The sequence below is a fragment of the Protomyctophum parallelum genome, assembly GCF_964188405.1.
Source record: "Protomyctophum parallelum genome assembly, chromosome: 6".
NCBI lineage: Eukaryota > Metazoa > Chordata > Actinopteri > Myctophiformes > Myctophidae > Protomyctophum > Protomyctophum parallelum.
The window spans coordinates 37,243,350-37,271,203 of NC_139701.1; the positions used below are offsets into that span (position 1 = coordinate 37,243,350).

At 39.9% G+C, this 27,854-nt stretch overlaps 2 protein-coding genes across 4 annotated transcripts; both read right to left on the minus strand.

Moving 5' to 3' along the window:
- Positions 1–10,263: 10,263 nt before the first annotated feature.
- On the minus strand, positions 10,264–15,451 carry LOC310860638 (uncharacterized protein). Of its 2 annotated transcripts, XM_083767687.1 has the most exons (7): positions 15,337–15,451; positions 14,716–14,831; positions 14,490–14,596; positions 14,096–14,282; positions 13,340–13,442; positions 12,301–12,335; positions 10,264–11,129 (listed from the first exon to the last, which is right to left on the minus strand). In XM_083767687.1, the coding sequence occupies exons 2-7, from the start codon at positions 14,816–14,818 to the stop codon at positions 11,110–11,112; spliced, it is 555 nt and encodes a 184-aa protein (XP_083623813.1). In that variant the 5' UTR covers positions 14,819–14,831; positions 15,337–15,451; the 3' UTR covers positions 10,264–11,109. The 2 variants fall into 2 exon arrangements, with proteins under 2 accessions (XP_083623813.1, XP_083623812.1); XM_083767686.1 differs by lacking the exon at positions 10,264–11,129 and having other exon boundaries at positions 12,257–12,335.
- Positions 15,452–16,161: 710 nt separating this feature from the next.
- Positions 16,162–27,180, minus strand: LOC310860637 (cold-inducible RNA-binding protein B-like). Of its 2 annotated transcripts, XR_014569407.1 has the most exons (8): positions 27,119–27,180; positions 26,272–26,384; positions 25,320–25,426; positions 24,986–25,118; positions 23,279–23,456; positions 22,918–22,979; positions 18,218–18,290; positions 16,162–17,942 (listed from the first exon to the last, which is right to left on the minus strand). XR_014569407.1 is itself a non-coding variant. In XM_083767685.1 (7 exons), exons 2-7 carry the CDS (start codon positions 26,369–26,371, stop codon positions 21,647–21,649), a joined length of 597 nt encoding a protein of 198 aa, XP_083623811.1. In that variant the 5' UTR covers positions 26,372–26,384; positions 27,119–27,175; the 3' UTR covers positions 19,380–21,646. The 2 variants fall into 2 exon arrangements, 1 of the variants encoding a protein (XP_083623811.1); XM_083767685.1 differs by lacking the exons at positions 16,162–17,942; positions 18,218–18,290 and adding an exon at positions 19,380–21,663 and having other exon boundaries at positions 27,119–27,175.
- Between the last annotated feature and the right edge of the window lie 674 nt (positions 27,181–27,854).

The following is a 27,854-nucleotide window of genomic DNA, read 5'->3' on the forward strand; positions in this document are numbered from 1 at the left end:
GGTCTTTTAAGAAGGTAAAGGTTGACATCTTTTCTTTTCCACGAAGACAAAACACACACATCTTCTCAGCCTTTTTCTTTAAAAAGATTGAATTATATGGTGAAGTAACCATATTTGATTCGAATTAAAGCTCTCTGCCTTGAGTTTGGTTAGTGTGTCAGCGTTGTCAGATGAAAAGCCAAGTTTTGCATCAGAAGTCCTTTCAGGAAACAGTGAGTCTGGTCCATCGTAGACGAGCAAGCTGTCTTAGATACTGTGTAACCATCCAGTGTAGATGATGTATTTGCCCATACTCCGAGTCCTTTATATATATAAGCACACACACACACACACACACACACACACACACACACACACACACACACAGTCTGAAAATCTGTACACTCGATAATGTTCCTGGCAAACACATTTAATATTTAAAAAAATAAACATCCCAAGGATGTTTTTATTCCAATGTTTCTGTCTCAGAGCAGTTTGCAGTGCTGTGAAGAGAGAATAAACATGGTGAAGTAATTAGGTAGCCTTTAGGTGTTGAAATTCAATTCAACCAGTGAAAGCTGCACTTTGGACTGGAGACACCAGAATGTAACTAAGTCCAGTCATCGCAGCTTCTGTAGGAATACAAATACATTTCTCCTGTTCTAATCTCTGTTCTTTGACTGCATCTAACAAAGAAGCTGTCAAACCTCTCAGTCCAATGTAAAATAAAGAGAGAGAATTCCACACAGCTCATCTCCACAGTGTTTTATAGTTAAAAACACTGACATTCTGGGAGAGTGGACTGTCCCAGTCCAGGACATATCAATACTTAACACATACCAAGCTGTGAACATAAGGCTCAGCATTAGTAGCAGATCAAAGTTGGTGGTGAGCAGCTGAGACAAATAAAAATATACGTCCATAATTTATTCTGACCTAGATGACTATGATTTATACGTCATTATGGATACATTAACTTTAAAAAGGGGTTCTCTCAAAGTGTGGCAGATGACAATTGTGAAGCAGGGTTAATTTCAAATTCAGTATCAGCAAGGAATGAATTAGTCACAGGAAACAAAATGTTTTTATCAGGTGAAAGGAAATGATCAGATAATTGAAACCGTGTCTTGCATGTTCTGAAGTTTCCATTACAGATGCTGTATATTTTAGATAAAAGTCCACATCTAGATAATGGAGGGATTAACTTGTTTTGCTGTTTTGAGACCAGATCTCTGGTCAACAATTGTGTTGCCAAATAGTTGAAAATAGATGTCAATCACTTTAATATGTTGTGGTCTCTGAACAACTACTGAATGTTTGGTTTATTAAATCATGTCCAAACAGCAGTCTGCCAAGTAGCTTCAAGCTGTCCACATCTAAATCTGTATATATTTATTTGACTGATTACTGGTTTTACTGTGTATCCATTGGAAGAAGAATTCACTGAAGGAGCAATGAAAAATACAGACTACAACAGTGGACCACTGGTGGTCTTGCAGGTGGGCCCCCAAATTATTGGCAAAACACTAAGATTTTAATGATAATATAACTTTATTTTATTATTTTTTAAGACAAACAAAACTAGTTTTTTTTGTCTTAAAAACTTTTTCTATCGATTACTCACGCCTATGGAGACACAAGTCTCCTCAAATTATTGGTTTGGAATGCGACAAACACAAAATCATGAATTCTCTCCACAGGGGTGAGATAGAAAGAAAGAAAGTCATTTTGGAGGTGAACTATCCCTTTAAGATGGGTGGAACTTTCATGATTTTCATGTGTGCCCTGATCCAGAAAAGGTTCAGAACGACTGGACTAGACAACAAAGCACATTCTTATTATGAGACTAGAGATTCATCAGATGCATTTGAAATGTTCTACATTAGAAAGTGTGTGCATGCTCTTTAGTCTTTCATTGTAAAGCTTAGCAATTCTGTAAAGTGTAAATATCCACCTCCAGATTCCGAACAGTGTTTGAGGTGGGGTCGTGTTAAGTGTTCCATTTAGTTTAGTTTAGTTTGATCATCTTTACCCGCATCAATTAAATCACATACATTATGCAGTGCTTATCCTATGTTCATGTATGTACAGGAACGAAAAGTCAACAGTGACCAGATTCCAGATCTAAATACATACATCTAAAAACGAAACAATCCCACACCCATCAATAAGCGTGTCATTATATAGATCTATGTGGATCCATATATGCTATTATTATATGTATTAGTATTACACTACATAACCATTATTATTAAAGATATCTGGTCACTGAGTCTTGGTGGCCTGTAAATCACAGGATATAGATAGTTGCATGCATGGTATTTAGGAAATCAGCAGTTGATGCATCTTTTTATTTACAAGTCAACGTTTGGTCATTGAGTTAACTTAATACAATGCAATTCCAACCATCATTGTTTTGATCAAATAGACTACAGCTTGTACGGCTGTATTTATACTTGTAAAGGAAATAGAGCATGCACCTCCACTCTAGCCCAGGTGCTGGACAAAAGGCAGTACAAGAGGAAAAGAATAGTCCAGCACCACTGGTATGAAAACTCAGCTCCACTGGTTTATTTGACTCAACGTTTCGATCCCTTAGGATCTTCTTCAGGAATGTATTTATATGCATATGTCATGCATCGAACATAGCAGATCTACATCAAGTGTAAGCAGAGCACAAGAAAGAGTCACCTACTAATCATGATTACTGTTGAACACAGTCGATGACACATCAATGTGGCGTTGGGGCTATTAAGCATCTGTTTCCATATGCGATTTTGGTTGTGATCGGTCATGACTACTCCTGGAATGTCCGTTTCTCTCTCTCCGTTGGCTTGTTATCATTTTATTGTTATCATTTTCCTTTTGCCCATAAAGATGCATTTTGTGCAGTGATTGATGGTCATTTTATGACCACTATTGCTTTCCTTCTTTCTACTGTGTTAAATGACTAAAGCAGCCAGTGTCCTCAGCCCTCATAGTCACCATAAAACTGATGGGTTAACGGTAAGGGCCATCGCCAGTTCCTCCCCACCTCTGCTCCCGGAATTTCCATTACTGCCCTGAGCTCCAGAAACTCCCATCATGGAACCTGTTCACTCTTTTTCTACTTTATGTTCTCCTCTTCGCCCTTGCTCCTCATCCTCCAATACTACCAGCTACAATAGGGCATCATACCCGATCGATTCCCAGGGAACTCCAGGTTTGGGCTTCAGTGATTGAACACTTACAATAAGCGTATTGTGAAGTGTAATGTAGTTTAACATAACTAAAGGTTATAACATAACCAGGATTATGTAAACAAACATTAGCGAACAATACGCAGGTGGCCCTTCTCACTTACTACAGCAGAAGAAAAATGTGACCAAGTGCGTGCAAGAGTATACCCCGGAGGGGAGGAGTCACACACACTACGTCATGATGCAAAAAGCCCAGACTCTTAGAGTATGTGAGTTTATGGAAAGTTCTGTCTAATAGGTCTTCTTCTTCTTTCGTGTATCATCAGATGACCAACTCAGTGTCATGCAGCCATGCCCTCGTCTCTAACTCAAAAAGGCTAGCTTCTGTGATGATGTGCTCGGCAGTCTGTTCAGGCTCGCCACACTCGCATGCCGCGCTGTCCGATAGGCCCCACTTCTTCATGGATGACTTGAAGCGTCCCACGCCACAGCGCAGATGGTTCAGCGAGGTACATAGATGGCGTGGCATGTCTTCTCCTTTAACGCCACCTGCTGGGTCCCGGATGTGTTGTTGAATCCGGGAGGGCCCGGCCGTCTCCCACGACTGTTTCCAGGATGCTGCCAGCCAGGCGTCTCTGGACAAGTCCTCAGGAATGGACAGTAGCATATCTTGGGCTGCCTCGTTGTAGGGATGGCGAGACTTGAGCCTGCCTGGTGGTGCCGGTGTTGTTGTGGCTTTGTGCAAGATGTGCCAGTCGTATTTCTGGGCTTTTCTTGCCAGGGCTAGCGTAGCCGCTTCCCGTCGGAGACTGGCTGGAGCAATTCCAGCCAGGACTGGAAGGTAGGACACCGGTGTGGGTTTCAGACAACCAGTTACTATCCGGAGGGCGCTGTTAATGACAGTATCTACTTTGTTGACATGTGGGCTTCTGCTCCAGGCGGGGGCGCAGTATTCTGCTACGGGTAGGACCAGGGCTTGTGTGGATACACGTAGGGTCTTAGGGGAAGCTCCCCAAGTTGAGCCTGCCAGGCGACGGATGAGCGAGACCCTTGCTGTTGTCTTGGCCTTCACTTCATCCAGATGTTGCTTGTAGGACAGTGTCCGGTCCAAGCGTACACCGAGGTACTTGGGGGCTTGCTAAGAAGCCATATTACAATAAGCGTATTGTTTGCTAATGTTTGTTTACATAACCCTGGTTATGTTATAACCTTTCGTTTTGTAACACCTTGATTTGTATTTTTTGCAGGGAGAAATGTCTATAATTATTTTTGGTAGAGCTCCATATGTACAATCTGATCCAGTCTCTGGCCAGACAGATCAATTTAAATCCAGTCGCTTTTCAGTATTTCTGTTTCCTAAAGTAATATTAAATATTAAAACAGACGGTAGCCTACCTTTCAAGTCAATTTCTCCTTTATGCTCGCCAAACCAAAGAGAAAAAAAGAACAGGTTGATAAGATGCAAACAATAAACACAACATGAACTTGATAACTGGTATAGCGGAGTCTGTGATCTGTTATAATTATGGGGAGTTGGGAAATGGTCAAATGAATAAGGGTCAGTCACAGACCAAATAAACCATTTTGGAACGAGGAGTTGAATGATCTGTGGAAGGCAATGTAATAAATATTCTCTGCTGGTTATTAGTAGGTTGGATGTGAGCTGATCCCCAAGTTTCTCCGGTCAGAGAGAGTATATGTGACACCAAGGTATATTTCAACAATGTGGTAGTTTATTTCTCCTTAATCCATGAAACAGTGGTTACTGGTTTCTACAAACAAAGCAAATAGGTGGAATGCGTTAGCAACTCAAACATCATAATTATGAACTAACTCAGAACATATCATACAAGCAGTAGAACATAACAATAGACCATATGGAATGATAATACACATACTAGTGTAAACAGCATAGTCAATGCAGATACAAAGAACAAGGGCTTACATTATTCAAGGACGCACTGCTGCATTAAGTGATGTGTGGAGTACTCAGTGAGAGCAGGTTCTGCATGTTGCCTGTGTGAAGGCTGGAGACTGAGTGAGGAGTGTGGGGTGAGCTGCTGGTTATATATGGCACACCTAAACTGTGATTGGCTAGTGAGTTGAGTGGTGTGATGGCAAACAGGTGTCTCATTATGGATGCAGGGAATGGGGAATGTCCACCAGAGGCTGCCATTCTGACAGCATGGATATAATTCACAACACAATGTGAAATGCAGAACATACCTATTTGAAATACAAAGGAGATAAGATTCAGAGAGAACATTATAGAGTTAATTATAAGTTAAGTCAAAATATGTTTGATAAAAGGTTACGTTATTTTAAAAGGCAGTATAATAAAGGATATATTTTGCATTTGGAAGAAACGCATGCAGCCAATCCACAACAAACTCGGACCAAAAAGGCAGAAGAGGTGTATGATGATAAAGGACAACTCATTTCTGACATTCCACAGGTGTTAAATGAATGGGAAAGATGCTTTAGGGATTTGTTTTCAGGGAAACAAGAGGGAGAATTTTGATGCAGCTTTTGCTGAAAATATTTGTTTACTTAAATCCCAGCTGGAAAAACAGTCACCTCACCCCACTCTTAATCAGGGAAATGTTCTAAATGAGATAATCAATATTGAGAGGTGAAAACTGCTATCGCGGCCCTGAAGTTGGGCAAAGCATCAGGTTTTGATGAAATGACAAATGAAATACTTAAAAGTACCTGGTTCACAGAGGCACTTTTATGTTCTATTTGATTTTTGTTTTGAAACCGGTACTATTCCTCCAGTTTGGTATAAATCTATTGTAACCCCAATACCGGAATCCCCCCAAAATGATCCTAGGCATTAGTCTTTTGAGCACAGTATATAAAGTGTATACCTCAATTAGCCCTTCACTATGTCCCTCCCCAACCCATCCTTGTCAAATAGGCAGGTTAGCAGCGAAGAAAACTTGACCTGCATAGCAACCGTTGCTAAACTATTTGGATTGCCATTGGACAATCGCTTTTTGGGGTGGGATTTAGACAGTGAAGGGCTAATTCTTAACTCCAGATTTACGAACTACCTAGAACAAAATAACCGTCTTGTTGAAGAACAGAATGGTTTTAGAAAGGCTAGAGCCTGTATTGATCATGTATGTAGTTAATAATAGAATAATGCAAAAGAAAGTCCTCCTTTGCTTGTTATATCGATTTTCAGAAGGCTTTTGATTTTGTCAATCGCGATTTACTAGCTTAGTCTACTGGAAGAGGGTACACATATATAAAGTTTTACTGGGCAATGCAGTCCTTGTATAAAGATCCTCAGGCTTGTGTTAGAGTAAACAGGCAATGGTGGTTTCAACGCCATCTGGTGTCAAGCAGGGGGTTTGTCTCTCCCCTACCCTTTCTGCAATATTCATTAATAATCTAGCAAGGGAAATCGGACAACTGGAATTGGGTTTAAACTATGATGGCAGTTATAAACTAGATATCTTGATGTACGCAGACGGCATAATTCTAGTAGAGGAAAATGAAAATGAATTGCAGACAATGTTGATGAAAAGTGGTGAAAAAGTGGTTAATCATAGTAAAACTCAGATCATGCATTTCAGACAAGTCAGAACAAAAAGAGGAGTGATTTCCAGTTCGAGCTAGGAGAACAAAAATTACAGTATGTTGAAAATTACAAACATTTGGGTCTTAACTTGGATGAACATTTACTTTATGAATATGGTACATTGGTATTGGCAGGATCTGCAGGTAGGGCCCTAGGTGGTATAATAGCCAAAACAGATTCATTCACACACACACATTCACACACTTTTCAAAGTGGCATGTCATTTTTCAATATACCACTTGTTACTCCTTAACCCCCCTGCTGTGTATGTGGAACAGCAGTCCAATTTTAGTGTTTTGTCCTGTCTACAGGACAATACTATGGTTAGTTTGACTTTGAATGCAGTAACCAGTTAGAAAACATGTTTTCTTTTACCTTTCTAAGTGTACCTTTCGACAGTGTTTCTTTTCAATCTTTTTCAACAGCTCCTGCCGTGAACATCTATGGGGGCCATGAGGAAGTCCCACATAATAGGCCCTAGATGGTGATTTTGAAACTGCATTCCCAAGACCAATCCAAACCAAGACATTGTGATGGCTTTGTGCTGAATGAAGACATAGTGATGACTGCAGCTCACTGTCAAGCAAGGTCAGTTAAGATTCTGCTTACCTACTGACAGGACGGCAAGGCGTTCCTTTTTCTATTACGGTACTTCTTTTATTAAAGATTTTCGCACTTTCATGGACCATATTGCAGTGATAAGACGGCATGGTATTCCTAATAATAAGATGTGACTAGGGATGTTAATCGATTAATCGCCGTTAAAGAAATTAGTCGGTTAAACTTAACAGTTAATAACTAATTGAATTAATAGAAACGTCTCTGCTTTTGCATGAGATGTGATGGACAAGACAGTGCACTTTTCATTTGATTCCATTTCTGATACAAAGATATCAGAGCCTGGCCCTGTATCGCAAATGGTCAAATAACTATTTGATTAAGGAATACAGTATAATGTGCCTTGTGTATTATTTCTGTATATCAGCAAAGTGTAGATTTTTATGCTAGACATTGAGGGAAATTAAAATAAATTAAACGCAGCTTATCACAAACCGGTTAATCAATCCATAAGCTTATCAAAACGTATCTATTAACTATTAATGCATTAAAGGATCATTCCGATCCCTAGTTGTGACACATGGACCCCTAACTGCATCTGCCTTAAGAGGTATGAGCTTCCCTTTCTGAAGCCCCTCAATGTTTGGGTAGAAATGGCAGCAATATGCCAAGTGGGTTAGAATTTTGCACTGTAGCAGATGTCACTAAGACATGGGAGGGAATGGTATTTTGCATATGCTTTTGATTTGCGAGTGTAATGTTAAATGAGTATGAATGTTATTTTAATTTGTGTAATTAGTTAACCACCCTGCATGGCTGTTTACAAAATAACTGAACAAATATTTGTCGTTAAGTGGTTTAGAGGTTAAGTGATTAACCATTTAAACTCCAGCATTTATACAGAGGGGAAAAGCTTTTAAGGAAATAGCTATTTTCTCTCCAAGATATTTAATCTAGTGACAGAAAAGTTACTATAGAGCCATGAGGGACTCCGCTCAATGGGGTCTAAGTGGTTAAAATATCTCACTCAACATTTTTGTGATTAGAATCCTCTAGTATACTAGTTTATACATGGGTGGATGGGAGCCAAAAGACTGCCTGAGTTGAGCAAGCCTTTTCCCTTGAAGCCAGGTTTCCGGTAACATCAGCTTTATTGACAGCTGTACCTATTTCATGATGTCAATTTGTATCGTTTCAGAGCTTAGAGTTTGGCTGGGGGTTCACAACGTTTAAAAGATTGAGCAGTACAGATCTGTACAGCAATCATTTCCCCATTGGGAAAAATTATAAAGTAGAGAATCACATAATGCTACTAGTAAAAGAATACTAAAGCTGAGATATTATTGATGGACTAAGGGAACATACAAGAGTACTCGTGAGAACTAGAGGGTTCAGGCATGTTTTGAATTTACTTTACTTTAAATCAACTATCTTTCTGTCCTTTCCCGACTTGAGCAAGACAGCCGTTCTCAACAATCATGTGGGCCCCATTGGATTTCCAGGCCCAGGAGATCGCACTCAGCTCCGTGTGTGTCTGGTATCTGGCTGGGGTAGACCAGACAAGGTGAAAAGAAACATGTCTTCCAAGCTCATAGTGTTGACACTCTGACTCACTATGGCTGAGAAACATCTGTACTGCTCTGAAGGAGAAAAGGGACCAAGCCAAGTAAGTACTTAAGTAAAGGAAGTGGTTCAATTAGGTTCAAACTCGACACAGAGCTGTTGTTCTCAGTCACTGTATAATAATTGTGTGTGTGTGTGTGTGTGTGTGTGTGTGTGTGTGTGTGTGTGTTTGCCTTCCAGGGAGACTCAGGCAGTCCGCTGGTATGCAAAGAAGGCCTGGTACACGGGATAGTGTCCTTGACCTTCACCCGGGAAGTACCACACCAGCCGAAAAAGCAATCGATCCATGCCTTCATCAAGGTCGCTGACTGACTACAATGACTGGATTGATGGAAATCATTTGAGATACAATTCTGAAATAAAGAAACACTTCAAATGAAATTGAAGGTTTTGCTTGAGGCCACTTCACAAAGTTACAGTATGCGTAGTCAACTTTTTATTTATTTTCAATTTAATTGTGTGCTGTTTTTGGAGGACTCTAGTGTAGGAGCACTGTCTTTGCACTTTGACTGCTCCTAATGCTGACAGATAATACATACTGCAACTATACTATACTTCATGATACGATGGTGTTGCATGCCAGAAATAGCAGATCGGATCTACAAGCTTGCAGTGCAGTGATTGTAGATCCACAATTTTCATTTTTAAACTAATGCGGTCATACAAAAAAACACTGAAAGCATGTACACGCCCAGCCATGTTAAATACTAATTTGATGCTGGAAAGAAAAACTAGCTGATTTAACTAATGGTTTCATTGTCAAGAGACCAATACATATGTACCCAGTTTTAAAAAGGAAGATTAAGTCTTAATTTCCTGATTTTCTATTATTATGCATTGGAATATTAAGACTTAATAATTTGATACTTTAATGTTGCCGCTTACTTTGTATAATAAAATATAATTGGAGTTTTGAAAGTCTCCTCAAATGACCACTGATGTCTTTCAGTGAGTGGAATTACAATCATACATAATAGCAGTTGTGGTACAAGTGAAAACCTAAGTCAACACTGCCACCTTGTGGGGAAAATGCAAAACTGTTCAAAGATCCACTCAAAAGATTCAGTAAAACGGAATCAAATTCTGTGTACATCAGTCATGTAAGGACCACAAAAAGAGTAAAGTACAATTGCCAATGTGGATACAAATAAACATTATACTTTGACTTGAAATCAGTTAGTATATGGCCGTAGAGGATTTTCATGAGGGTTAAGATCTGTTGTGTAGATAATATAGCCAAATACTATCTAGTATTAATTTGACAAAAAGGATCAAAATTATAGTGTAGTTGAAATGCTCAAACAGACAGCTATGAAATTAAGGCAGGGGCAGACGTATGTAAAGTCTTTTTTTATTTTTGAAAAATACAAACATGAAATCATACGTTTTGAAAAAAAATAATAAAATCAGATGAGAATAATACCAGTCAACTCTTATTGTCAGAATACCTTAAAAACGTAAGGCAGTTTGCTTTTCGTAACTCAGTGTTTAAAAACATTTGTTTCACCTGATTTAAAAAAAGACAACAACTTCCTTTGTCCATAAAGTCACTGAAATCAGACGAGGAAGCCGATAATAGTCAATTGAGCAAATGACCTATGACCTGAATCATTGTGGATACTGAATAATAGAATATGTCATACAGTATTTGTTTGTCTTCATATTCTGTTTTTCCTTAGACAGAATGTGCAAACAAGGACGGCAATGAAATCCCTTTTCTGCAGGCTCACCATCATAGAGTGCACAGCAGCAGCAAACTACAGAACACAACCATTCTCAAGTGACGATACATTCTCTGCCTTCTAGACTGTCTCTGTATGCATATGTGCCTGCAGATCTGAAAGTGAGGCAAAGCACACTTAGCGTAGCATAAAATCAAACGTTACCTTCAGCTCAGTTACAAAATAAGAAGGCTTGATGGAAAAAACAAAACCCCAAAAAACAAGTTATCAAAATCAAAAACTTGGAAAAGGACCAGTAAGGATGGCTCACAGTGCAAGCTATCCCTCCCCTGAACTTATCCAGGACTGCTCTTACTAATTGGTTCAATTTTTTTTGTTTGGGTACAGCAGGCTCTGCACTAGAGTAAGACTCTGTTTAGGTCCACTGTCATCAGAAAACTGGCCCTCGACGAGGTGTGATATGGGCGTTACCTACACAACAGACATCTGCTATGGCAGTCTACCAACCGCCATCATCCCCTAAAGAGAGGAAAAGGAGGAGCAAGAAAAACAGATTACAGATTAATGACCCAATAATACACACCTTTGTATGTTGAGCAAATGCCTGGAAGATTAAGTTAACCTCATCTATGTTGAGTAAAACTTAAATTAACCACTAGCAGTTTCATGTTTAAATTGTTGCATTCGTTTGTATAGGTTGCACATATATGAATGCTTTTGCATCTGGTCATTGTCTCATCGCTGTCACTTGGTGCTGAAACTTTGCTCAGGGACACTTCTGAAACAGACCGGGGCTAGAAGGAAAACCGCTTCGGATTACTAGTAAACTAGTCTTTACGTTCAAAGAAACATCCTTTGATTATTAATGAGGTCGTCCATGGAATTGGATCCGCAGCCAGTGTGGAGGAAGGTCCTACATGATATAATCTATGCTGACATCAACTTGAGGCAATCATTTTTACTTTACCTTTTAAATAAATCCAATATATGTTTTAAATTACCATTTGTTAAATTCAACCACAGGACTATGCAAGCCTTATGATGAAGCCATTCCAGCTAAGAGAAATGAAGACTCCATCTCTTAACCGAAGCCCAATTAATGGCACTGGATTGTCGCCTACTTGTTCACTATCAAGCTCCATACACTATCAGTGCCGGAAGTGCTTCAAAATAGGAGCTCTGGGGTGCCGGAGTTGTCTGAGCGCTTTCACTCTGAAAGCCATGAACCGGAAACAATTTCCTAAAAAAGTTGACTTTACAAAGTTGACCTTACATTGCGATGATTTTAATTTATACGATATATGATCCAAAGAGCGTTCATATTTTGCGGGAGAGACGGATGAGGAGCAGAAATGAAGCGCCAGCATATCGATCCATTCATCACCACGGAGAGCACCCTGGATTAGGAGATACGAGTCATTCTTTCCGCCGCGCTAACATGCAAGTCAACGGCAAGCTAATAATTGCCCAGAGCGTTAGCATACGGCAGCCGAAAGTCGAACGGCCAAAAAACAAAATAGGAAAAATTCTGAATATTCTTATCTCGCCCCGTATCATTGAGGATGCGCTAGGACGTCCACCGACGTCTAAGGCACATCTCGGTTCGAATCCTTAAGACGGCCTGAGGCGTCCTATGTAAAAATGTGTTAAGAAGCCTAACCATAGCCATCATAGCAGTCTCTGTACAAACCTCCTGAGCGGTCTCCATATCCTCCTCCTTGCGCTCTGTACAGATAAATACAAACAGGGAAAGATGTTAATTTAAAGAAAGGAACTGAAGATTGAGCCAGTCAAACCACATGTGACTAGATTTTTTTTAAGTTAATAGCACAGGCACTCTTCATATACTAGAGCATGTCTGAAATAAGTGTCAGAGCTGAAATCGACATGTAAATATGAAATAAATGCTTAAACATGTAGCTAGGTTTAATGTTAAGAGACCACAGAAGTGGACCTTTCAAGCCTGTTTTCTCAACTCGCTGTTTTCTGCAAGATATTGCAGACACACTACAAGCCTCTCCAAAACTGGTGGGTCAAACTGAACAACCAATATGTCAATCTGAAGCTATGATACCCTGCTTTCATATGACACACATGAAAGAACGAAAATTCTAAAAATCCAATGGCAGTCCCTCAGACAAATTTGGTCACACATTTTGTTATGGCTCTGCTTTACAGCCATTGGGAATTGCCATCAAAGTCATTATTTCTTTCAAAGCACTGAAAACTTCTCAACTGCCTGCATAGCATTCTATGGCTGTGTCCAAGCTAGGAAAAAAGTGCAGTGGTTCAATTCTCAATGACTAATGTGTGTTATGTCATGCACAAGTTTACTGAAATAAAGACACAGCTGATATTTGTTGTTTTTGTCCATTAGACTATCGCCAAAAGAAAAGTTGTTTTACATAGGCACCAATGGAAACATCTGACATGTTGATCAATACAAATAGCCTATAAGCTCTAAATGTCAGAATAGTTACTCATTTGGAAATGGGTGGCGGTTTAGTTTTGCCAATATTTCTTTCTAAACAGTGTGGAATTACAAACGGAACAGAAATATTGTAACGTATACTACTGTCAGCTCAGTGTACTAGCTGTGTACCAGTAGGCTTTTTTTTTTACGGCATGTCATGAGACCAGACATGTTTTCCTGCAGAGCAGGTTGAACATGAGATTGACACAAAGCTGACAGTACTGGTAATACATGTTTTTTTTTAAGGCATGTTCACCTGTCTCTGTTGTAGTAGCCTCGCTCCTGGTAGCTACCTCCACTTCTGTTGTCGTACCTTCCACCGCCTCCACCACCACCACCACCATAGCTACGGTCACCACCTAAAAAATGAGAAACATTATACGTTTGCATGTAATAACAATGTATTACCCGTCTAAAGCTAAATAAACAGGTGCAATACTTAGTTCGACACTATTATTGGTCCGACAGTCATTAGACCAACAACCTACCTCTATCCCTAACGTAACCCTAACCGCAAGCACGGGAGCAGTGCATGTTCGAGCAGTAGTCAAACCGTTGTTCCCACATTACGGACTAATGCTAAGTGTAATCCCAGCTCTGCTCTCAAATAAACAGTTACATCAGATTCAGTATTCAGATTACATGTTTTAATGCAAAAAATTAAATCTCACAACTGAAAATGTTTGCATGACCATGTGCGATTTGTGAAAGAGTATGAAATGAGCCCTGCACACCAGCACCATTTCCTAAAGAATGAATTAACGTAATATGTAAAATTATGATGTTAACGCTTGTTTTGATTAGAATCGGATTAGATTCAGAGATAAAAGGTGGGTGATTTTGGTGATTTGAAAAGACGGAGATCTTAGCCATTGGCAGTAAATGTGTTTTAAGAGCAATGGCAGGCCCACAGAACAGATTCAGTCAAGTAAGCGAGCCATTTAGTCACTGCACAGGACAGTGAAGGGGTATTTGGAATTAATTGGGGACCTTGACAGAGCAGATGACTTGCCTTGCGAGAAGCCACGTCCACCACGTCCTCCGCCGCCTCGGCCCCTGCCACCGAACCCTCCCCCACCACTGTACCCTCCTCCACCTCCTCTGCCCCCTCCAGCGCCTCCACGGAAGCCTCCACCCGAGCGACCACCGCCGCCAGATTTGCCAGCCTGGTCCACGCGGATCTGCCTGCCGTCCAGAGACTAGGGCAGACCAGAGTGGAAAATGTGTGTGTTAAAGAATGAAATCAGTGGATAAACAAAATACATATTAGTCATAATATTCAATGAATCCCGTTTTAAACTTTACTTGAGCAATAAGTATGCAACATGAACTGAATATAAGAAAATCAGGGAGCAGGAACTTCTGTATTGTTAATGCAACCTGTGATTGATTTCGATTTTTTTTACCTTGCCATTCATAGCCATCATAGCATCCTTGGCATCATCTGGATTATCAAACGTGACAAAACCAAAGCCTCGGGACCGATGAGTTTCCCTGTCTTTGATGACGACGACTGAAAATGCAAAAATCGAAGGAATTTGTCTTTCATCTTACTGCACAATTAATTCAACACAAACCCCGTTAATTTACAGGCTTATATCACCAATTGGTGTTGATGTATTTTTAACTTGCCTTCAGCTATTTGCCCATATTTGGCGAACACATCCTCCAGAGATTGTTCCGTGGTGTCAAAGCTGAGTCCTCCCACAAAGAGCTTCCCTTCGTCAGAAGACATGATTTCTGGTCACCTGCCGCAACAAAAAAACAACAACACATTTCAAAATTGTAGCCCATGTATACATAAATACCGCGTATTGGCGCTCAGCGAGCTGGGGACGGGTCTCTGCCCGCCTGACGCCACAGTGCAGCCCCCCCAACATGCGCTAGGCCTAGATTCAATCCTATTGTTCTGTCAAACGTTTACATTCAACCAGGACCAATTCAGACTCGAGTCTTATCGATTACGTCGCATCAGAACATTACAATATACCAGAGTTACGGGTAAATGTTTAGCTAGGCGGCGTAATCAACGGTAAATATTTACAAGAGGTATAATGGTGGCCGAGAGCCGTTCCCATTAGCATTGTAGCTAAATGCATTACACAACTCTAGGGTAGGATGCTAACGCTTGTGCGTGGCCTCCGTCTCGTCGGGCATTATGACCTGCGGTTAGATTCCTCCAAATGGTATTTGCTCTCTGTTCGGTCTCTTGGCCTGGGTTTACTAGAGTATAATTACAAGTATTGCACTTACCAGTGATAATTATGAAGACAGATTTCCAGAGGAAAAACCCCGTCGATCCAGCGTGCAACCTGCAGCAGAGACGAAAAGACGGAGGGGGGGAAGCGTACAGTTTAGACACGCCCACCTAATTGGATTATGACGCTCCGAGTCAGTATTAATTATCATAAATATTATTTACGTCTTGTAGCCTACTTATGTCAGCGCCGTTGTGCAGACATTCAACCACCGATCAGTCCATGTCTTACTTCATCCCGGATTTTTTTTGCTGTAAACAATATACCGATATACATTTTCTAAATGTATACATACATTTTTGCATAGAAGTGTAAATTTGTACGTCTTTAAATGTTTGATTAATTGAAAATGGAGGACCCTTATGTTAACATTTTATCCTTTTAGCAGATTTAGTACTTTCCTTGAAATGTACCCATTCTGCAAACTGTACAATTTTGTACCTTTCTACCTGGCTATATACAGCATAATTTATTAGACTCAGGCAGGGAGTGAAAACAAAGTTATTCACCTCAAGCTTTTCCCAGCACAGCAGTGTGGGAATTCAACTGGTGAGGTGACCTTCCAGTTACAGCAACAAACTGACTTCTCCAATTCAGCATTCAAACCACAAGCTTGCTTTTGATGAGATCTGGCTCCCTGGATAATAATAGCATCATAATCTGGTCAACCTCCCCTCACCTCAAACCATTATATTATAGCATCATAATCTGGTCAACCCCCCTCCCCTCAAACTATTATATTATAGCATCATAATCTGGTCAACTCCTCTCCCCTCAAACTATTATACTACACAAGCGGCACTAGAGACATCCATTATTTAAATTTTGTTTATTTTGTTTTTCAATTGATAGGGAAAGTGAACAGATGAGTGGTTGCAGATAGGTGATGGCACAAACACATCCATAGGTGTGTTTATCATTTATGTTGTTAGTTAACATAATTCCTGCACAATGAATTTTCTCAGACATTCATAACAGCTAATATCGGACACTCAGTCATGAACATAAATTAATGTAAGTACCATAATTTGATGATAATTTATTAATTGTTGGTTTTGCGTTTATATTGTTCATGGGGCCTATAATTTAAATTGGTGGTGGGCATTATGGCCAAAACAAATTTTTCTTATTGGGTTTTTCAAATAGTAGTTTGATAGAGGTCCTACCCCCCTATGAAATCCCCCAAATTTCATTTTTCACATTTTTTGCTGTTAGGTTTAATGTAAAAATGTTAACTACAATAATACCAGATAACAAAATTGCATTTTGATATAACGTAAACAACTCTATTCATAATCACAATCGATACCGTACACCCTAAATTTAGCCGTTAATGCGGTTCATTTCTTAGTAGCCTGGGAAGCATTCCTTTTCAGGTTTATGATCCTGTGATCATAACTTTAGGGCCTACAATTAAATCCTTGATGCGGCATAGTTTTCCTGATTTTTAAAATGTGAGTGTACTTTCCAGAGACTAATTATCATCTGTATCAATTTGTTATCCCATGGGGATTCTTTTTTTGGGTAGGCCCTAAAATTATGATCGTGGGCAATTTTGGGTAATTATTCCGGATGACTACAAATCAGTGACTACAACATGACGTAAATTACCATCTTGCTCCAGACCAGTTCACTGCGATTTAGTAACAGACCCGGCTTTCCACCTAAGGTTAATTTCTTAGAGGTTATCTTATTTGTTGCTGTACCATCACTGCATGTTTGGGCACTCGTGTCACAGAGAGTGATGGATGGCTAAAGTGAACAACAATAATGCTCACTAATGAAATTACAATTTCCTCCCAATCTAAAAATTCCATTCACATCATTTTAATGTAACTTTTTTGCCTTGGTGGTTAAGTGTTGCAAGGCTTGGACATACCGGTACCTTTGTCTAAGTTTAGAGCAGTAGCATGGTTTCAATGTAATTGTGTGTGTATGGCTTTTCTGTAATTATAGATTATATAACTCACCAGCACTCACTTGCTCCTTTTAGGATTTCTTGTTTATTTAGTCAAATGTCCCTGGACAGAAAATCATAAACGACAGAATTTCATTCATGCCAGTGTGAAAATTCACACTGAGGAAGGCCTGCAGGCCAAAACGTACAGGCATTTGACTAAATAAACAAGAAATCCTAAAACGACCAAGTGACTGCTGGTACTTTCTAAAGGTACCATTTCTGCCAGATCCGTGCACCCAATACCCAAACTGTGAACTATTCATCTGATGAGTGCTCACCTCTTTTTCAAGTTAGCCTACATAACACCACTGTGTTTATCTCTGCACAATTTATGTAGGCTACTAAAAAATGACCTTACCTTACTACTACCTTACTACTACCAAAATTGAGCAAGATAAGTAGTTGTGCGAGTTCATACCGGTATAGCTCCAAAATAAGGACTAGTCGTAGTGGCCAGCCCCAATTCCTCCTTCACAGGAATTTGGTTTACTGTCACATGAAGCCTAAGGTAATTAAGTATACCCATACCCAAAAAAGACACCAACACAGCTGGTCTTCTCAAGTGCTCATCTTTATGTCTTCAGCTTTTCAAGCCTTGATTGGTCGACTTCAGAGCAGTTTCATGTCATCCTATGTGGAATCTGTAATGAAGATATATATTCAGGCAGTTATTTAACAGTCCTGCAAACAAAGATGCAGGCAAGCATACATTTTCCACATGCATTTTTATAATCAAATTCAGCCTCTCCCAGTCTCCCTAGTCCCTACTAACAAATCAAATTATTTTAATGTTACATTTTAGCAGACCTTATTGATCAGCGACATGATCTATATTTTAAGTAGAATAAGTAAATGCTACTTAACCATAAACTAGTGTCTAATTATGCATACAGTAGATGTTAACAGGAAAACCTACCGTGTGCAAGGATGTACTGTACAAGGACAAAGGCATTGCAGTAAGACGAAGGAAGAGTCATCCAAGCCTTAACCTGATTAAATGACAAGAAAGAGTAGTTAGTTTTAAGGACGCCCCTATTCAAGTGAACGTATTAGAACACACAGCATGCAGTTTAAATGTAATTATTAATCTACATTCAGTAAAAGTAAAAATTATTCAAGAGTTAATTTAACATTTAACAGGAATAAAACTATTGTTTCAAGATTCTGAAACAAGACAAACTAGTCCACTGAGGTGATACATTTGGCAATACACGCGAGTGCAATCTACACTTTATGAAGACGACAACTTTTCAATCAAAATGAAAACCATAAAAAAAAAGTTTTAGGTGAGTTTCAGAGGTCAGAAGTTGTGGAAATCTGGATTTTACACCAGTGGTATTTGGGCAAATAGTAATGGAATGTTCCAAAGCTCCTTGTTGAATTTAGAGGCTCTATCTAGAGGCTCTAACAGGCCCAAAAAGACAGGATAGGCTACTAGACGATGTCATTTATTTAGGAATTGGGCAGTACCACCAAGGCCTGAGGAGAACAACGCTGTTTGGACAAAGTGGAGCGAGGTAGATAGGAGACAGGATGGGACATCAAAATGAGAACTGTTTTGAGGGATGCGAACAGGAGAGCAAAATTGTTACCTCACATTACTGGCCTATCTCCAATTATGAACTAGCCAAGAGAGCAGCTTTCGCCAGAGACCAGAGGATTCACGTGTCGTTAGGGCCAACACTTCATTCTCCAAGGACTTTGATGATTTCCAAAACGATAGCGGCCAGAGCTCTTGGGTGTAATGAAGCATTATAACAAAACCAGCAACAGTAGCACCAAGAGGACATTTCAGTCTTTCTGTCTGTGTAACATACCAGCAACCCACCCTCTATACCTCCCTACAACCTACCATTTATACCCAACCCAATCTAGACTTAGTAGACCTCATCTTGGAAGACCATCTAAAACAAAAAGTTACAGTACCTTATTTTGTAACAGCAACTATATACAGACACCCTTAACACAAAACATACTCCTATACATTAGCCACATGTCCTGTTCTTGCTAAATTCAAGAAGCTTTTCTTTTATTTATCCCTCTATATCCTGATAGAGCATTAGGCACAAGAAATCAGAACATTTTCATCTGGTAGTTTTAATAGGGCTACATGAAGCCAGTATAAAGAAAACAAAAATATCAGTATTCAGTACATAGAAATCACATTTCTTGATGCAACACTTTTAAGACGGCAGTCCTAAGATCTGCTCAAATGTTGCCATCTGCAGCAATTTGTATTTATCAATACCTAGTCCGTTTGAAGGGGCTAGAAAGTACTGTTTGATTTACTAAATTTTGAATATACACATATTTTTAAGATGAGCTAGGTCAAATGTTAGACATCTCCTTGTTTCATACCTGTATAATAAGGCAAAATTTGCAAAATGTGTGGCAAATCTGCAAAGAAAATGCTTACCACTAGCTTTCTTCACAAATGTGTTTATAAAGGTGTCTACTAAAACATATACATTTGTTCCAACCCAACTCCCTTGGGAAACTTTGTGACAGCTGCTGAAAGTTGGGGTACCATTAACAATATAAAGCAATTCTTTCCAAATGTCATTCATTATACCTTAAGTAGCATGTGACGTGGCAAACTAGGGAGTTTATGATTCTGAATCCATTGCATTAGTTTTGCACAAAAAAAACACACTCCTTCACCTAAAAATAGCCATAGCCGTCATCACGAATGTGATGAGGTCAGCACAAGTGGCTATGGCCGAATTTAGCCCAAGGAGTGTTTTTCGTGCAAAACTAATGCTTGGAATGGCTTCAGCATCATGAAAACCCCCTCACATGCTACTTGAAGCATAATTCATTTTTGCCTTATATTGGTTGTTAATGGTACCCAAACTTTCAGCAGCTGTCAAAGTTTACCAAGGGAGTTGGGTTGGAGCAAACACCTTTATGAACACATTTGTGAAGAAAGATAGTAAGCACTTTTTTGGCAGATTTGCCACACATTGCTAATTTTCTCTAACTAATAACCGGAACACTGTCCATCGCATTTCCGCTTTGGCTGGCAAAAGACAAACAACGGCTCTGTCCAAAGCATTCCATATATACAGTTGTAACAGCTTTAAGCATCTAAATGATTCAGACGCATTATTGATAAATAATATTACCCAAAACTCTTTAGTGTCTAGAATGTTTAACAGTAGAATGTGCTGGCGGATACTGCAACACTTGCTTTCTCAAATTGCATCAGCAATTTAAACATGGGGGATTTAATCTGCACAAGCACAACTCTACATGGAGAGATCCGACTCACGTTTCTCTGAAGCCAACTGTAAATAGAGTTGGGGTGTCTAAAATGTAAATAAAAAATAAAAACGTATTACATACAGAAGTAAAATCGTTCTTACAGCTGACAATAATCCACAAGCGAGCCATGAAGTTGGAACAACCAAACAACTTAATTCCTAAAGTAGGTAGAACAACCGAATATGAACCTTACTCATTGAATATGTAGATTTATCTCTTAATATACCACCCAGTAACCTTTATCACAAGGTGGCTTTAGATAGTTTGGTGAGAAAGCTTTCAGCACAGCTGCATCTCAAAAATCATGTTACTACAAAGAATTAATGGTAATGTATCAACTCGAGTTGTTAAAATGTGTTTATGAGCTGTAATTAATTTCACTTCACGATCTAGCCCCTTTAACAAGTTAGACTATATAATGGTTGTTCACACATTTGCTGAAAATCATTACTTCCATTCCATCCTTGCTACGCTTGCATTGAATTGCAAAGCTGAAAGAACATTGGCATAGACCTTGATGGTATGATCACAGCAGGTCAAGGTTACACAGAAGGGTTTGCAGTATTTGAACACAGTATTATTTTGGTTCAATTCCAGGTTCACACAAACCATGTTGTTATTGATATGACTTTGATTCGTCATCATTCTGGCTTAATTTGATATAAAAGATAGCAGGCCATGTTGAGCAGCACCAGAGATCTCACCAAGTGATTCAGCAAAACAGTTTCCATTGCAAAAGGCATCTCCATTTTAAATCAATTTCAGATTGTTGCCCAGTGTATAGTAATATTTAAACCAGGAAGAAAATATTAAACAAATATAATTACGAATTAGGACCCTACAGAAAAACAAACTCCTAGTACTTGAAAACACTTATGGACAAATTCCAGGGTAAGAAAAAAGAAAAGAAAATCCCAAACGTTTCCAAGGGACTAGTCACTCAAGTCTGCATAATAACATATCGTACCATAAATCAGAGGAGGGGGGGGGAATACGAGGGGGGGAAAAAATGTCTTCGAAGAAATCTTTACAAAAACAGCCAGTGGTAGTGCCGATCTTGCAATCAGGATGTTTTTTGTTTTTACTCGTGTGAGCCGGCTGAGGACAAGAAGTAGGCACAATCGTAAAGACACTGAAGCAGCATTTGGACATTTTTCCACAGAACACTCAAATCTTATGACCTACATGTTTTGCACTGATGCTGAAAAAATGATCTCAAAGCAATACGGAAGCTTCGAATTGAGTGTTTTCAATTGTCCAAAAAGGGGGAAACTTGTGAGGGAAATGACCACAGGAAATTTTCATTTTCTAATAGGTAGGTAGATGGAAGACTTAGAAGAGTAGGTTGAGTATATGAGTTATAACATGTTACCCAAGAAGACAACATTTCTGTAACCGTTTTACTCAGTGTTGGTGAGGACCTTTCATAGTTTTACTGACGTCCAGAGGTTAAATTGGTCTAGAGATGAGCTGGGTTCCACCTCCTTCAATCCAAATTCTTCAACGTTGCATATAAATGAAAAGGGTTAACCGTCCAATAACGGTTAATCAATACGAGACATATTAGTAATTTTCTACAAAAGCAAAGAGTCATGAACTTCGGGTCAGTGTCAGTTTCCCCGAGCAACAGGCTATAGGATCTTCGCTTCATAATTTAGAACTCCAGTCGGTCCTGTGTGGTCAAGTTAAGCAGTCTGTCTCTGAACGCCAAATGCGCGTGTGAAAGTAACAGTGTTTACAAAACAACTAAAGTTATGGTACAGCAGTGTCCATAGAAGAATTTAGATCTACCGCAAATAAAATATGCAGTAGTTAATCAAACTCCTCATCCCAGTGTAAATAGTAACAGGAACCATTGCTCCTTTCAGCACCAAATAGCCTGTATACTTTCTGCTAGTTGGCCATCAGGAAGGAGAAAAAAACAGACAACGCCCACCTATGGATGAATGTGCATCCAAGTATACTACAGAGAGTATCTAGAACACCATCAGCTGGAAGAAGACAATCCAGTTTTTTATGCATGAGTGCCATCTACAACGACCTTGATTCTTAAAATGTTGACCTTTATGAGCGTCACTTAGGTCCTCTGTATTGCTTGAATAAAATAAAACAATCTGCTAGTTGGACTTTAAAGCTGAAAAGGTTGATGTAATTTGAAAGAAAGATGGGATTCTGACAATAAATATGAACAGGGCTGTATATATAATTTTTATATACAGAGAAAATTATAGTCGCTCCCAGGCTGTTTACTTGGAGGTTCCCCTCCATACAAATACCCAATTTAACCCCTGCACGGTCCAGTGGGTGAAATTTATATAAGAACCTACTGCATGAGATTGTTCCGATACTCACCATAGCTGTCATAGCTGTCTCTGTATGATCCTCCCGAGCGCTCACCATATCCTCCCCGACTCCTGTGACACAGAACATTTGTATAATTAGACAGCAAGAGTGGATTTATAAATGCCAATATATTCATATTCAAGGGGAATTGTCCATTGCATGAATCAGATTGAATACTAGTTTCACTGCTACAAAATATGACCAATTGAGTGCACCACATTTTCAGCTGAATCAATTACCAACAGATAAATGATTAGCCGCACACAGCTATAGATGCTCTCACACTTTATTGAAGGTACAACGTTGCCATCTGGTCATCATCACATTTTTGTGCGTGCTTTACTTTGTAGTGTATCCCCATGGTTCTCACCTACTATCCTTGTATCCACCACCTCTCCTGTATCCTCCTCCTCCAGAACCATAACTTCTCTCTTCACCACCTCCGTAGCTTCTGCTGCCACCACTATATCCTCTGTCTCCACCACTATAGCCTCTGTCTCCGCTATAACTGCGGTCTCCATAACTCCGTTCACTATATCCACCACCACCTAGAGTGACATGAAAAGAAAAAGGGTAAGGTTTGAGGTTGGTGAAGCTGTGTGGTATTGTGTGTGAAGTTACCGTTTCTGGCACCATCCATTACACAAATGCATACAAAAATAACAAGACAAGAGGCAGTAACCTAATGTTGCAGCTCTAACAGAGTGTTAAGTTTCTGTTTGGTACAGTAGCCATTCTGAAGAGACCACATGGACAGTACATCATTTCGGAAACGTGCTGCAAATTGGCAAAGTAAAAGCAAATTGAGGGAACATGTGCACCAATCTGACAGAACATACACTATTTCATAAATGCAAGGCCAATTCAGAAAGCAGATGCAAATACAACATGGCATGAGACACAGTAGAACATTGATTGATTGATGTTTCTAGAGCACCGTCAATATGCTGCACAGACATAGTTTTGGGGAGCTGCAGTTTCGTTGCTTTTAGCGGGAAAATACAAGCAAATCCTGTTCTAGGCAACTTTGCCTAAGGCCATAACAAAAAGGTTGAGCAGCTGCATTTTTGTGAAACCACAAGAGTAAACATTACACAGTAGTTGAATCTTCAGTGTTCCGTTGATCCATTGGTTGACTTATTTTTTTGTTAAATTCATTAATACTCAGGATTTTACAGTGTATCACAGGCTGAACCATTTAGGGGCTTATCTAAATTACAAAAGTGGGGATGGCTTCTAGATATTTCACTTTCAAACATGTTTGGGGTCACCAACATATACTCTGGTGTTTGTGAGCACTCCAGACAGTTTTTGTAGATACTCATTTTATCAGACACGCCCACTGCCCTTTAGGCAGCGGTGGCCGAACGGTTTGCGGAGCGGTCTTGATATCGGAAGGTCGCTAGTTCGTATCCCCGGACCGGCACGTTAAAATTACCACCGCTGAAGTGCCCTTGGACAAGGCATTGAACCTCTACCATGAAATGTTCTATGAGCAGGGCCTGGCTGTAAACAAGTTATTGCGCTTAGTCCAGTTACCCTGGGTAAACATAGTACCTTTCCTTTCCCCTTCCTATAGAGCGTCGCAGTCCCTCCCCCTTTCAGAACGGCGAGTGGCCCAGGAAAAGAAAATCAAATACGCCGCGGACAAAGCCAACTCGGATCGTGACAAATCATGACAATGAACACAATGTTTTGGGCCGATCAAATAATTTATAAGAAGAAAAACAAAACAAATAGTGTTGTCTCCTGCCTTTATTTTCTTCTTTCTAATGATTTGATCGGCCCAAAATATTGTGTTCATTGTCATGATTTGTCACGATCCGAGTTGGCTTTGTCCGCGGCGTAACCGTCTTTAAATAAATACTTAATGAAAATCCTATGGTCAGAATGCATTGCATTTCATTTCCTGGGCCGTTCGTTGTTCTGTTACTACTTGGTTCTGGTGACAGACATTGTATAATGAATAAATAAATAAGAATTAAATAATATAAGTGAAATTATCCTTTTCAGAGCAGACAGCGGAATGATCCACCTTGCAAAGGCTAGTCCTAACCTGCCGAAAAGCCTCACCCACCTCTTGATCCGCCCCCTCTGGAGAATCCTCTTCCTCCACCACCACCACGGCCGAAAGAAGAACCACCTCGGAAACCGCCTCTCCCTCCAGGCTTCCCGGCCTCATCGACGCGGATTGGCTTTCCATCAACAGTCTGAGAGGACAAGATGACCCAAACAAAAGAGTCGTAATTTTGAACACAGAACATGTCCAAGATAAGTCCTGGTTTTACCCCAATAAGCCTGAAATCTAATTATGAATTGTACCACTGAGTTTCTTTAAATTCGTTTTGGGCTCGCCTTAATTAACTCTACAAGCTATACAATAACCACTTCAAATTTTAACCACCACTCACTTTTCCATTCATGCCCTGCAATGCGTCTTTGGCATCTTCAGGGTTTTCAAATGTCACAAAACCAAATCCCCTGGACCTGTTTGACTCGCGATCTCTCACGACATCAACTAAAAAGACAAAACAAGTTAATCCAAGCGACTGGCATTATTCAAGAATTATTGTCACATATACTGTCAACAATAGACCACATAAATCCTGACATCACTGCTGCTAGATGGCGCTATTCCCCCTGGTTCATGTTTCTTTGTGTTGCAATTCCCATAGGTAGGGGGATCTTAGATAGCCTCATAGGACTGTTAATAATATACATAAATCACCCTGACGATTTTACTCATTATGAAGCATCGACTGAAGGTGGAAATATACCCAGAGAGTAACACAATGAACAAGTCTCGAGTCTAGAAAGACTACATTTCCGGGCTGCGCCCGTCGCACACAACATACATCACACCCAATGCTTATTGTCTTGACAGAGCATGACGTATTTTAGTAATGACATTGATTTCGTACCCGGAAGTGTAGTTTCAACATTTTTACGGCAGAATTTATTCCATTTTCTCCTGAAACAGGCTGTATCAAATATAAATGATCATAATGAATGATGCAGTGCCACCCTCTGACAGAAAAGCCTGGATGATTTGTTTATTTTTGGAACATAGTTCTTATATGAGGCGATCTAAATCACTATGGAGATTACAACACAAATAAATAAATAAATCACACCCGTGTGAAGTGAGGGGCGCTCACTCCATTTGTGTTTGCACAAAAACACAAAGCTGGCCATTCATGGTCAATGGCATTCAATGTTTGTGTTAAGACAATATTTGTTTGTTTACACAAATCCTCAAAGCTGGGCATAGGAGGGGCGTCCCTCAAAAATAAATTAGGGGAATCGCACCCTCTAGCGGCAGTATAAGTGGTCTATGGAAATGTAGGCCAGCCACCAGCATACCTTTGGTAATGTTTCCATACTTGGAAAACGCCTCCTCGAGAGAGGTTTCATCTGTTCCAAAACTCAGTCCACCAACGAACAGCTTTCCTTCGTCAGACATCTTGGATGATAATCTAAAAATGAACCAATCAATCAATTAGATTTGCTTTCCAAACAAATATCTTTATAATTGTTGGCTGGGCAATGTAAAGCTATGACTGCAAAACAGTCATCATAATTCATAACAGTTGAAGATTAGGCGCACAACGACATAAATGGCAATTTAAAATGACAGGCGTTCAACTAGGCTACATCAAATGTGTAATCTCTAGTCCATAGTTTTCTCTTGCTAATTTAATTCCCATGACATATACTCAGTTTACATTTTTTTTTCTTGGGAAAAACAAAAACAATTTGATTCAGGGCTTCATGTGTATCAAACTGCAAAGGCTTTCTGTTCCATCCAACAAGGTTAGACTTTCACTTGTAAATGTAATCATTAGTGATATAGTGCTGTCAGACAGATGCTAGCTAGCTAGCTATGGAGGAGATGCTAACGTCCATCATAATGTTATCTCACGTCTTTCACTACTACATTGACGACAGTGTTCTTGACAAAAAGCAGTGTCGAACAGGCGCACAGTAACCTTAACTCTCGATTATGCGTCTGTCAGAGTGTCGTGTCGTTGGCTTTAAAACTGTAATGGTACCGATATTGCTACGTGGCTAAAATGAGCGTAGCAGCGAATAGTTTTGTTGATTTTACAACATTGCGTGTGTCGCCCGCGGCTGGGAATAGCAATTAAGCAGTAACACAGATTGATATCTAATTATAAAGGTTAATAAACATCACATTAGTTTACGTTACCAAAGATTTTGGCTCGTCAGCGTCTGTCAGACGGTCGGTCAGATGCAAAATAAACACTTCTAAAATGGCGTCTCTGTCTGCTTTGATTGGCGTCCCCCGTGGTCCCCTCCCTCCCTGTGTTTCCTTCACAGGGGTTCCTTTGATTGGCTTCCTGATAGCACGAGGAGGATGCAGCCGTGGATACAGCTCGCGTCACCGGGGCAGGCTTTCCGCAGCACCCGTGGGTTCCAATTTACTGCTCAGTGCTCGTATCCGGTCCTGGGCCCGCCTACTGTAGTCGGTAAACTCCGTAAACTCCGTATCCGCTCTAGATTGGATGAATCGCTACCATTAAAAAAATATGTCCTGGCGATTCAGAATAATGAAGTGAAACGAAATGAAAATTCAGACTGAGTGTCAGGCTACGAGCCTTCTGCCCCTTTATAGAAATGATAGCCCCTTTTAATTTTTCTAGTTTTGTGGTCAACTGTCAACTGACAGGAGCTTCGAACCCAAGCTGTTCCTTAGCAACGTTGCTGTCATGTTCTATTCGTCACTGGTCCACTTGATGGCAGCACTGCCAAGTTTCCCAGTCATGGATGCAAATCATATGGATGTTCTAATAGTAGGCTATAGAGCACCGAAGTCCTGACGTAACTCGCTCATCCCGACGATTCCCCTGGTTCGCGGAAGTAATTTCTCTATGGAGAATAACATGGGTTGATCTTAATATCGTCTACTATAAGCGTTGTGGTCC

What these genes read in the sequence shown, in the direction of transcription:
- LOC310860638 (XM_083767686.1), bottom strand. Translation starts at nt 14,818, where the DNA reads ATGTCTTCTGACGAAGGGAAGCTCTTTGTGGGAGGACTCAGCTTTGAC. An exon ending in TGATGGCTATGAATGGCAAG is followed by an intron (nt 14,283 to 14,489) that starts GTAAAAAAAATC and finishes GGTCTGCCCTAG; the next exon opens with TCTCTGGACGGCAGGCAGAT. An exon ending in TGGACGTGGCTTCTCGCAAG is followed by an intron (nt 13,443 to 14,095) that starts GCAAGTCATCTG and finishes CTCATTTTTTAG; the next exon opens with GTGGTGACCGTAGCTATGGT.
- LOC310860637 (XM_083767685.1), bottom strand. Translation starts at nt 26,371, where the DNA reads ATGTCTGACGAAGGAAAGCTGTTCGTTGGTGGACTGAGTTTTGGAACA. An exon ending in TGCAGGGCATGAATGGAAAA is followed by an intron (nt 25,119 to 25,319) that starts GTGAGTGGTGGT and finishes TTGTCCTCTCAG; the next exon opens with ACTGTTGATGGAAAGCCAAT. An exon ending in CAGAGGGGGCGGATCAAGAG is followed by an intron (nt 23,457 to 24,985) that starts GTGGGTGAGGCT and finishes ATGTCACTCTAG; the next exon opens with GTGGTGGTGGATATAGTGAA.